This window comes from Mauremys mutica, chromosome 4, assembly GCF_020497125.1.
Source record: "Mauremys mutica isolate MM-2020 ecotype Southern chromosome 4, ASM2049712v1, whole genome shotgun sequence".
Taxonomy (NCBI): domain Eukaryota; kingdom Metazoa; phylum Chordata; order Testudines; family Geoemydidae; genus Mauremys; species Mauremys mutica.
The window spans coordinates 46,213,622-46,226,215 of record NC_059075.1 but is presented as its reverse complement, the minus strand read 5'-3'; the positions used below and the strand labels follow the sequence as shown (position 1 = coordinate 46,226,215).

General features: G+C 47.8%; 1 protein-coding gene across 3 annotated transcripts in view; it reads left to right on the top strand.

Moving 5' to 3' along the window:
* Positions 1-8,170: 8,170 nt before the first annotated feature.
* The window catches only part of BRMS1L (BRMS1 like transcriptional repressor), a 49,825-nt gene continuing 45,401 nt past the window's right edge, over positions 8,171-12,594 (top strand). For 2 of the 3 annotated variants that reach the window (XM_045017111.1, XM_045017110.1), the window contains exon 1: positions 8,171-8,396. In XM_045017111.1, the coding sequence (XP_044873046.1) occupies positions 8,261-8,396 (136 nt within the window). In that variant the 5' untranslated portion in view covers positions 8,171-8,260. The remainder of the gene's footprint in view (positions 8,397-12,594) is intronic. The other variant, XR_006579426.1, reaches the window with a different exon arrangement.

Here is a 12,594-nt window from a genome sequence, read left to right as displayed (position 1 = left end):
ATGCTTCTGGGCCCGATCCTGCCAGGGTGGGGGCTGATGTCACTGGGCCCAATCCTGCCAGGAGCACTGATGCTGGGCCTGATCCTGCATCGCCCCATTTTTGCACCTCCTCACCACCTCTGCTACCGGGGCAGGTGTCCCGTCTGCTGTGCCCTAGTTATGATCTTGAGGATGTCATGTGGGCCACAGCTGTGTGCTAACTGGGCTGCAGGTTGAGAACACTGGGTTAGACAAACACCTGTAAGGGATGGCCTAAATAATACTTAGTTCTGCTTCAGTGCAGGGGACTGGACTAGATGACCTAGTGAGGTTCCTTTCAGTCCTACTTTCCTATGATTATACATATAAAACTGGAAGCACCACAGAAACGCCTTCTCAACTTTAAAAGCAGCAAAGAATCCTGTGGCACCATATAGACTAACAGACGTTTTGGAGCATGAGCTTTCGTGGGTGAATACCCACTTCATCGGATGCAAGTAGTGGAAATTTCCAGGGGCAGGTATATATATGCAAGCAAGAAGCAAGCTAGAGATAACGAGGTTAGATCAATCAGGGAGGATGAGGCCCTGTTCTAGCAGTTGAGGTGTGAAAACCAAGGGAGGAGAAACTGGTTCTGTAGTTGGCAAGCCATTCACAGTCTTTGTTTAATCCTGAGCTGATGGTGTCAAATTTGCAGACCAACCCAAGAAAGAAACCAACAGGACTCCACTGGCCATCACATACAGTCCCCAGCTAAAACCCCTCCAACGCATCATCAGGGATCTACAATCCATCCTGGACAATGATCCCACACTTTCACTTGGGTGGCAGGCCAGTCCTCGCCCACAGACAACCTGCCAACCTGAAGCATATTCTCACCAGTAACTGCACACCGCACCATAGTAACTCTAGCTCAGGAACCAATCCGTGCAACAAAGCTCGATGCCAACTCTGCCCACATATCTACACCAGCGACACAATCACAGGACCTAACCAGATCAGCCACACCATCACCGGTTCATTCACCTGCACGTCCACCAATGTAATATACGCCATCATATGCCAGCAATGCCCCTCTGCTATGTACATCGGCCAAACTGGACAGTCTCTACGGAAAAGGATAAATGGACACAAATCAGATATTAGGAATGGCAATATACAAAAACCTGTAGGAGAGCACTTCAACCTCCCTGGCCACACAATAGCAGATCTTAAGGTGGCCATCCTGCAGCAAAAAAACTTCAGGACCAGACTTCAAAGAGAAACTGCTGAGCTTCAGTTCATCTGCAAATTTGACTCCATCAGCTCAGGATTAAACAAAGACTGTGAATGGCTTGCCAACTACAGAACCAGTTTCTCCTCCCTTGGTTTTCACACCTCAACTGCTAGAACAGGGCCTCATCCTCCCTGATTGAACTAACCTCGTTATCTCTAGCTTGCTTCTTGCTTGCATATATATACCTGCCCCTGGAAATCTCCACTACTTGCATCCGACCAAGTGGGTATTCACCCACGAAAGCTCATGCTCCAAAATGTCTGTTCGTCTATAGGGTGCCACAGGATTCTTTGCTGCTTTTACAGATCCAGACTAACACGGCTACCCCTCTGATACTTCTCAACTTTGCAGCACTCAGCATGTACAGGTATGTTTCTTCTCCTACTTTCTGAGGTTGGCAATGGAAATATTTTCCATTTGATCTTTTGTATTTTTTTTTAGGCCACAAAGCTTATTCTTCCCACAGAGGTGGTTTAACTCCCCTTAACCAAAATCATGTAATTAGTAATACTCCAAAATACTGCAGTAACAGTTTTTTAAGATGTAGAGTCCTGGAGCATTACTGTGATATGTTTTTATTAACAAGCCAGGATGGGTAACTAATTGGCCCCTGAATACATGGTCTTTGATACTATAATGCCCCATACTGACCCCAGTCAAGACTTGCTGGTGTAGGTTGCTGGACTGGCAGCAGTTGGGTTGGTCTTGTGGGAGAAGACAATGCATCGTGTATAAGGGGAGATATTTAAAAAGCAAGAATGCTTTAGGTAAGGCATCACTGACAACGCAACAGGGGACCCAATTATGAGGTTTTTAGGTTCTGTAGCAGTTGACTGCTCCTGGTTGAGAGGATGAGCTGCTTTCAGAGATCCCATTGGGGGAATAGAGAAGCTGAAGATTTCTAATTACAAAGCAACAAAATGTAGTTTTTCATGGTGTTTTGTAACCATTAATAAGTATTTTATGTAGACCTTGTCTTCGCTAGGGTTTTTTTTGCCAGTTTTGCCAAAGGATATACAGACAAGACAAGTACTAAGCGACCCAGAAGATGGTTGTATTTTTTTCTTTTGTGTTTGTTATTTTTCCTTGTCCTCATCATATGGGAATGGGTAACTGATTTATGTGGCCCAGTGTTTTGGGGCCTCATTAATATATGTAATAATTTACATTCTATGACAGGTCTTTCTAGCTACAGTTTAATGAAACAGCTGTTAGTAAGTCTGTCTCATACTTAAACCTCAGTTTCCTATTCACTACCCATCCCATCAGCCACCTCCTTGTGATTCAGCTGTGGTTTGAAATTCCCAAATTGAGAACCCCTGCAATACTCCAGTTGGTGCTAAACACTTCATGCAGTATCTTTGAATACATCCCAATCTCATCTAAGGAAACATTCATGCTGTCATATCCAGCTTTCAGTCCACACCTTAAGTGAATAGAAAAATTTTGTGTTGTGGATTCTTACATGGACCCCGTTGTTACAAAACTCTTTTGAAGCCTTCCTTTATTAGTGTTTCTTCTGAAAGTAGGGGAGGGAAGTCTATTATACAGTTATAAGATCTGCTATGTTTCTCTGCTATGTATAAGAAGATAATAAGGTAGTCATTAATTCACAATTTTGTGGTTAATGATTTTAAAGAGCTGTGAAATACATAAATTGCTAATATAACTAAAGGAGCAGCACTCCACATTAAGGTAAATACTATAGGTGAAGGTGAGTTACAATTTATTCATAATTATTAATTAATAATTTAACCAAGAACCTGGAAGGCTTGTCCAAGGCTGGTTTTGTCAGGAGGAGGGAAGCCAATTAAACTCTTGGGCCTGATTATCCCTACAGATGCAACTCATTCCCCATTGAAAAGTTGCATGCATGCATATGTGGAAAAAAATACGGACCTCTTATATGTTTAACGGCAAACATAAAACATTATAGTCAGAGAAGGGAGAACAGACAGCTCCTTGCTCCCCTCCCTCCCTGCATCTCATCTGCCTAAAAAGTTTTGTCTTCTGAAGCCCTCTTAAGAGCTTAAAGGTTTCAGTCATCTGCTTCCCCCCTGTGCTCTCCTTCCTTGCTACCTTTGCTGCTTCCTTCCCATGGAGTTTATCAGCTTTGAGCAAACCACCTGGATGCCTTCATTATTCAAATTTCTCTTAGCTGAACCCCAGATTGGAAGCTGGAAAGATTTAATCCTATGGTAAATGGCTCAGCCTAGGGTGAACCATAAATGTTTGTGGTCTGTCCAGACCAAGGTACAAATGTGTTAGCTAAGGGCTTGGCTACACTTACAAGTTGCAGCGCTGGGAGTTACAGCGCTGGTCATGCAGCTGTGTAGGGCCAGCGCTGGAGTGTGGCCACACTGACAGCTACTAGCGCTGCAGTGTGGCCACACTTGCAGCACTTTCCAGCGCTGTATTGAGAGGTGCATTGTGGGCAGCTATCCCACAGAGCACCTCGTCCCATTTTGGCGCTGAGTATTGTGGGAAGGGGAAGGAAGTGTGCGGGTCATTCCGCTTCCTGTGCCAACGCCCCGTGGTGCATCGCTTCACATCCCAGCATTCAGTCTTTCCGGCAACGTTTGGCGCCATTGTGAGTGTCTTTCTGTTTTACTCTCTGTGTGTGAATCGCGATTTCTGTGGCAAATGGAGCCCGAGCTGCTGAGGACTGTGCTCATGAGTGTCGCCAGCACAACACGTTTGGCAGTCGAGCTATTCCTTCAGCTCCAAAGTGACAGTGAGGAGTCTGACGATGATATCGATATCGATTCTCCTGCCGCGTGTGACACTACAGTGCTTGTGGCATTCACGGAAATGCTCAGCACCGTTGAACGCCGCTTTTGGGCTCGGGAAACAAGCACTGACTGGTGGGATCACATCGTCATGGAAGTCTGGGATGACGAGCAGTGGCTGCAGAACTTTCGTATGAGAAAAGCCACTTTCATGGGACTGTGTGCTGAGCTCGCCCCCATTCTGCGGCGCAAGGACACAAGATTGAGAGCTGCCCTGACGGTGGAAAAGCGGGTGGCTATTGCAATCTGGAAGCTGGCAACTCCAGACAGCTACCGGTCGGTCGGGAACCAGTTTGGAGTGGGAAAGTTGACCGTTGGAATCGTTTTGATGCAAGTTTGCAAGGCAATTAATCGCATCCTGCTAAGAAAGACCGTGACTCTGGGGAGCGTGCAGGACATTGTGGATGGCTTTGCACAAATGGGTTTCCCTAACTGTGGAGGGGCGATAGATGGGACGCATATTCCTATTCTGGCCCCCCCCACCTGGCATCATAGTACGTTAATCGTAAGGGGTATTTCTCTATGGTTCTCCAGGCGCTTGTGGATCACCGCGGGCGTTTCATTGACATTTACACAGGCTGGCCTGGAAAGGTGCATGATGCACGCATCTTTCGGAACAGTGGCCTGTTCAGGAAGATGCAGGCAGGGACTTTTTTCCCAGACAGGAAGATCACAGTAGGGGACGTCGAAATGCCCATTGTGATCCTTGGAGACCCCGCTTACCCGTTACTGCCTTGGCTCATGAAACCCTATACAGGGAAGCTTGACAGGAGCAAGGACCGGTTCAACTACAGGCTGAGCCGGTGCCGAATGACTGTGGAGTGTGCTTTTGGCCGTTTAAAAGCACGCTGGCGTTCCTTGTATGGGAAGCTAGACTTGGGGGAAAGCAGCATCCCCGCGGTTATATGCGCTTGCTTTACCCTCCATAATATTTGTGAAGGGAAGGGTGAAACATTCAGTCAGGCATGGACCACCGAGGTTCAAGTCCTGGAGGCTGAATATGCACAGCCAGAGAGCAGGGCTAATAGAGAGGCCCAGCACAGGGCTTCAAGGATTAGGGATGCCTTGAGGGAAGAATTTGAGGCTGAAAGCCAACAGTAATGTTTGCTGCCTTGGGAGTGAATTACACTGTTTACACTGTTATTCTATTATCCCTAAAATGATTTGCAGTGCCTCTTTCTTTACTGGGCTAAGGTATCTTTCACTATCTGCTATAATAAAGACTGTTTTCAAAGCCAAGAATTGTTTTATTGAAAAGAAAAAAACTTCCTTGACAGACAGACAGACACACAACATTTCATGAACACAAGAGGGCAGGGGTGTGGGTTGGTGAACTGTAAAGTCACAAGTTTGCATATGTCCTGTCTGGAGTGCTGTTTAATGAATCCTGCACTTCAGGGTGCATATACTGCATGGTGATGGGGGTTGAGTGCAGAGGGTAAGGGTGGTAGGTATCAGGGCTGGTTGGTGAACGTACAGCTGTTGGAGGCAGCTGGTGGTGGTAAGAACCTGGATGCTGGGGAAAGGGGGTTTGAGCTGACATTGGGGCACAAGGCAAAAAGCTTTGGGACGGGGGGGGCTGTGGGGCAGCACGGGACTGCTCTGCCTGCATGGCTACGATAGCCTGGAGAGAGTCCGCTTGGCGCGACAGGATGTCTAGCAGCTGGTTTGTGCTTTTCCTCTTTGCCACAGCGTTTCTACGCCAATGTCTCTGGCGGATCATGCTTTCCTTTTCTCTCCACTCCTGCAAGGTTTTACTCTCTCTAGCAGAGTGATGAAGAACAGTTTTCAACATGTCCTCCTTGCTCTTTCGGGGATTTTTCCTCAAATTGTGCAGCCTCTGTGCTGTGGTACATCTGCTCAGTCCAGCAGTCAAGGTCACTGAAGAAAGCCAGAAATGACAACATTTAACAGGGCAGCATTGTATTCACTATCTCCAGACATAAATTGCTACACTGAGGGAGTTCTTAGTCCTCACTTTAGCATTCTTTTACCACACACATAACACAACAGAAGCCACGAAATGGTGAGTGAGGGGTGCTTATAGAGGGAGAAGTGGGGCTTGAGTGATAGAGGGGTGCTGGTTGCTTCGGGTAATCTGGAGTGATAGAGGGGTTGAGTGAAGATGCAGCTGCAGGGGTGATCTTCACTATCTCCCTATCTCTATCACTATCTTCACTAAAGAGTCTCCCAACATTTTTCACAGGAGTTAATCCTGGAAGATATCTCCCTGCTGCGAGTCACTAGGGAACAGCGGGAGGCTCTTCTACAGCAATGTGGATTCCGCTCTGGACCCTATGCGGCTTGCCTGTGTTCAGAAATGGTCCCCCCACCCCTCGCGGCACAGTGGCGCGGACGCGTCAGCGTGACTGGGACAAGGAACACAGTGGCTCTCCCTATAAACCTGCGCAGGCATATTGCCCACGCTCTGGCTGAAACTTTTGCTGAGATCACTGCAGCCGATTACCGCGACGTGATAGACCACATCAATGGGCTATTCCACATCTAGGCTGGCATGCATGCAGCCCTAAACCCCCTTCCTCTCCAGAAACATTTCCACCCAGAAAATAAAAGCCGCTTACCGGTAACCCGCTGCTCTGCTTGTCCTTCTGCAACTGCTGGCTGCTGCGATTGGGTACTTTCCTCCTGGCTTGAGAAGAGCTCCTGGCTGCATGCCCACTCTGGGGTGTCTTCCCCCATCCCAGTAGCTTCACTCGCGTTTTCCTCCCCCCCACCCGCCGCCTCCGCCTCCTCCTCCTCCTCCTGTCCCCCAGCCTGCTCAGAAGTGTCCATCGTTGTCCTGGGATTGGCAGTGGGTCACCCCCAAGTATCGCGTCCATCTCCCTGTAAAAACGGCAGGTCGTGGGGGCAGCTCCGGATCGGCGATTCCCCTCACGGGCTTTGTAATAGGCACTCCGCAGCTCTTTAACTTTCACCCTGCATTGTAGTGCATCCCGATCATGGCCCCTATCCAGCATGGACCTTGATACCTGCTCAAAGATATTGTAATTCCTACGGCTGGAGCGCAGCTGGGACTGCACAGCTTCCTCCCCCCAAACACTAATGAGGTCCTGCAATTCGCCAGTGCTCCATGCTGGGGCTCGTTTGCCGCGTGGAGGCATGGTCACCTGTAAAGATTAACTGATTGCACTCCACACCTGGCTGCAGCAAACAGGAAGGAGATTTTTAAAATTCCCGGGGCATTTAAAGGGCGGGTCACCTGAGGCAAGAGCAGTAGAGTGCAAACTGATGAGCAGAGTGGCTGAACAGGAATTCTGGGATAACTCCTTATTCCCTGGAGGACAATTAAAGCGCTGGTGAATGTCCACACCTGCTGAGCAGCGCTGGATCACCAGCGCTGCACTCTTTATACCCCAACCGGGATGGGTTTTCAGCCAGCGCTGCAACCAGGGAGTTGCAGCGCTGGTTGTGCCCTGCAAGTGTGGACGGGGTGTAATTGCAGCGCTGGAAAGCCTCCACCAGCGCTGCAACTTGTAAGTGTAGCCAAGCCCTAATTTGAGGTAAATGGTAATCGAGTAATTTCAGTTAAAAGACAAAACAAAAAACCTCTAAGCATTTTGGAGAATTGTTGTGTGAAGTGACACTGAAGCTCGGTATTGAGATGTAGGGTTCTGATATCTAGGCCAGGAGGTACTGCTGTGACCATTCACCCAAATGTTAGCCAGCCTCTCCATCCATCCCTCCCTCCCCTGATCCATCTCATGCTGCACAAGGCTGACAAGAGGAGATGGAACCAGCTCTGGCATATATTCCTAGCTCTAACTCATAAACTGTAACCACCAAGGAGCCTTTTAATTAGATCAGCACCCTTGGCGCCAGAGGGATTGCAGGGGAGGGTGCGAATTCCCCACCTCTACCTGCCCAGCCCCAACCCCAGTGCTCATCACAAACCTGGCACCTCCCCTATCTAATCCATGGCTACGAAACTACAGTCCCCTCCAGCCGAACTACAATTACCGAGATGCTTTGCACAACGGCCTACCACACTTGCCGAGTTTGGCGGGGGAGCCGCCCACTCGGCCCGGTATCCACCAATAAGCGGCGAGAAGGGCCATGCGGCAAGGGCTTGGATTGCGTTGTGGCGCGTGCGGGAATGGCGCGGTTTTATTGAGGGGCGGGCAGGAGGAGGAGCAGCCGGTGGCGGCGGCGGAGGAGGGAAGGGCGGTCCCGTGGCTCGGCGGCATCTCCGGGGAGGATGCCGGTCCATTCCCGGGAGAAGAAGGAGAACAACCACGATGAGATGGAGGTGGATTACGGGGAGAACGAGGGAAGCTCCTCGGAGGAGGAGGACACCGAGAGCTCGTCCGTGTCCGAGGAGGGGGACAGCTCAGGTAACCGGGGAGCGGGTTCGCGGGCGGGGGTACCAGGGGCCGCTTGCAAATGCCGGGGAAGGGCGGCCGCCTGCGCAGTTACCCTGCGCGGGGGGGACCGTTAACGCCTTCCCCTGCTGTGGGGGCCGCAGTCCGCCCCAGCCCCCGCAAGGCAGCGTCTGACCCCGCCCCTCCGCCTCTGACCACACCCCCCCTTCAGCTCGCTCCCTTCCCCCGGCACGGCAGGATCTGCCCCCTTCTCCCCTGTACTGCAGCTGCTGAATCCCCTTCTTCTTGGCCGGGGTGGGGGTGACAGCCCACACTCTTCCCTGCTGGGCAACTTGTGAACCCCCCTTTACGGGGGTACGGCCTGCCCCCTCTCCATGGCAGATTGTGGACACAGATCCTCCTCCCTTGCCTGACACCTTCTGAGCCTCCTCTTTGCAAGGGGATATATCTCACGCCCTCCTTGTTCATGGTAGCTTTTTGCTTTATCCCATGGAACCACAGCCTGTGCCACCACACTCCCTCTGCATGTCAGTTTCTTCTTGCCCTGTTACCTGATGTGGGGGCTACAGCCCCCTTTGCCTATCTGGTAGTTTCTCCTTTTCTGACCTGGGGGGCACATCCTTTCTCACCTTCCCCTATGTGGAAGATTTCATCCTGCTCCCTTCCTGCATGGCATCTCCTTATCTCTCTTTCTTGACTTGAGTTACTATTTTTTCCTCCCCATACACAGCATTGTAGCATCTTGTCCCTTGCCAGGAGTGTGGCATTCAGTTGCTAACTCTTACAAGACAATATTATGCATTTCAAATAAGGCTTTTTAAAATAAACTATGGGTGTTTAAAGAAACTGCAGAACATTTCTTATCAAAAGTTCCATAGAAAAGACTTTCCAAGGAATAAATATAATTTTTAAAATACCACATATCACTTTCAAGAAATTACCTGTTGGTAGTGTTGTTGGCCCAGGATATGAGATGCACAAGGTAGGTGAGGTAATGTCTTTTATTGGACCAACTTCTGTTGGTGGACAGTACAGTCTTTCCAGTAACACAGATCTCTTCTTCAGGTTAGGGGAAGGACATCAGAGTGTCTGAACTAAATGCAGATTGGGACAGACTGTCAAGCAGGGGTCTCAAACTCAATTTACTTTAGTGCCAGTGCTACTCCTCAAATCCTCCCAGCAGGCTGATAATGTCACTGAAGATGGTGTTCAGAAAAGAAAACGTTTATATTGTATTTTTTATTTTGAATGTCTTAGAAATAATAAAACTGTCATACAACTTTATACAATTCTTTGCTGGCTAGAGAGTTTTTAGTGTTTCCCAGACACCTGGCAATGCTTCAATTCTGTCAGTTTGTTGATGTTTGGCATCAGTGACTGAGCAGTTGAAACCTTCAGGATTGCAGCAAGGTGTGCATCAGATAGTTGGGTTCAGTATTTTGACTTGTTTATAGTCGTGGAAAAAAGTGACGCTGCCGCCATGGCTGACTCTGTCCTGCGACTAGTGATGGTATCTCTGTCCCTCTCCCCCAGCCAATTGGAGTTGCAGCGGGCGGCGTCTGCAGCAGACATTGCCGGCAGCGTGGCTGCATGCATCTCTCCTCCTGAGGTTCTTGGGCCGCAGATGACCCGTGGGCTGGGACTTGGAGACCCCTGCTGTTAAGCATAAGGGTTAATGAATAATATATACCTTCCACCAAGTTGGTACAATAAAAGAATTACCTTAGTGTCAATATTAATATGGCTGTGAACTCAGTTGAAGCTACTACACCGCTACCTCGATACATTGGGTGGCGTTATAACACAAATTTGGATATATCATGGTAAAGCAGTGCTCGGGGGGGGGGGGGGGGGGGGGTGGAACTGTGCACTCCGGTGGATCAAAGTAAGTTCAATGTAACATAGTTTCACCTATAACACGATAAGATTTTTTTGGCTCCCAAGGACAGCGTTATATTGAGGTAGAGGTGTATATTGCTTCAAACCGGCAAAAAGTGAGGTTGAGTTGGATAGCAAATTATTCTGCTTTAAATCAAGGGAAGAAACTTTGGATGGAATGAAGTTCTGATAAGTATTGAAAATAATTGGTGAGTTTACCTTTAACATATCTAACTCCAGTTGGTTTATTTTATCAATAGGTGTTGTCTAGTAGTTTTAGATATAGTTAGACAATCAATACAATCTGCCCTTGAGCATCAAGACTCCTCCAATCCCACTCCCCTGAGTTTAGAAATGCCAGGTTAGTAGGGCCCTACCAAATTCATGGTCCATTTTGGTCAATTTCACGGGCATAGGATTGTAAAAATGGTAAATTTCATGATTTCAGCTATTTAAATCTGAAATTGCACAGTGTAATTTTAGGATTCCTGACCCCAAAAGGAGTTGCGGGGCGGGGGGATCACAAGGTTATTGTAGGGGAGGTTGCGGTACTGCTACCCATACTTCTTCACTGCTACTGGCAATAGCGCTGCCTCCATAGCTGTGCTGCTGGAGAGCAGCAGCAGCTGCTGGCAGGGAGCCCAGCTCTGAAGACAGAGTTGCCACCAGCAGCAGTGCAGAAGTAAGGATGGCAATGGTATGGTATTGCCACTCTTTCTTCTGCGCTGCAGCTGGTGCGGCATTACATTCAGAGTTGGGCATCCAGCCAACAGCTGTCACTCTCTGGCGGCCCAGCCCTGAAGGCAGCGCAACATTAAGGGTAGCAATACTGTGATCCCCTTAAAATAACCTTGTGACCTCCCCCTGCAACTCCTTTTTGAGTCAGGCACTCCAATTTGTGAAACGCTGGTCTCCCCCCATGAAATCTGTATTGTATAGGGTAAAAGCACACAAGATCAGATTTCACGGGGGTTGGGAACGACCAGATCTCCTGGTCTGTGATGTGTTTTTCATGGTTGTGAATTTGGTAGGGCCCTATATATTAGTGATGAATGTCAAAGCCACAAGTTATGCTCATCATCTCAGATGAGAACTCAGACATTTTGTAGGACACCTTGGTATATCTGTATTGGCCACATCTTACAGGAGAGCTAATTCAGAAATTTACTATAAATACTGTTATTATCTTTACTTTTAAGACAAGCTGCCCTAATTACCACAAGTCCCACCCTTCAGGCTTTAGAGGAAGAAGAAATTGTAATACATTTTAGAAACATACCAAAATTACCTAAACCAATTCTCCCATACATAAAGTTGTGATTTTTAATACCTTGAGGCAACTCCAGGTCTAGAAATGAGTGATCTTTTGGGAAGTGATCTCTGTCTCTATAAATCCTCACCTGAAGGGCAGTGAGATATCTGACCTAAAACCCGTTACTTTTCCAGGACTATTACCCATCATGCTTCTCAAGTTTGGGTAACCTTAGGGAAGAAATCCCAAATTTTGGGAGATAGGAATATAGTAAACTACTGGAAGTATTTTTAAAGATACTTTAAAGCTATTTGGAGGTTGGAAATGTTACAGATAATCCTAGTGGAGATGGATTAGTGGGCAGAGTGCAGGTGAGGCAGTCAGAGGTACGTGATAAATCCAGTTGATCATGAGGGTGTGCCATTCCATATGTGTTATATATACATGAAACACTAACTTCTGCTAGATGGAAGGTCATTCTGGCTTGTATATGTATGTACACAGGTGTAGAAATGGAGGGTCTATGATGGTGCTAGCTGCAGCTGGAAGAGGGCATTATTCTCCCACACTTCGAGGTGGTGCATTCCACATTGTAGCAGATGATAAGAGTACACATTCACACTACGCAGTATGTTATGCAGGGGGGAAAGGGTCCAGAGGACCACTGATTCTCAGAGGATTGGGGTTGAGGTTGCTTATCTTGATTTAAAATCCCATGATATCTGTTTATGAAGTAAACAAATACTAATTATTTTGAAACAAAGCATTAGTTACAAAAATTACTTACTGGAACATGTCTGAAACCTGAAACATAGCTGAGACCCACCTGAACCGTGGAACAAAGTGGAAGAAACTTTAGGACCCTGTTTGCCTTCCTGACTTGTGTGAGGCATGCATCCTGAGGAGTAAATTGTTGGGGTAATTATATAAGGGAGCTAAAGGTAAGACTAGGAGGGTTTTTTCCTCCTCTCATTTATGCTGTCTGCAATGCAAGCCAATAATAGGCTATACCTGTTGAAAATGTTCACGTAGAGCAATGGGTTATGGCTTGATAGGATATTTTAAAAAACTACTAAATTA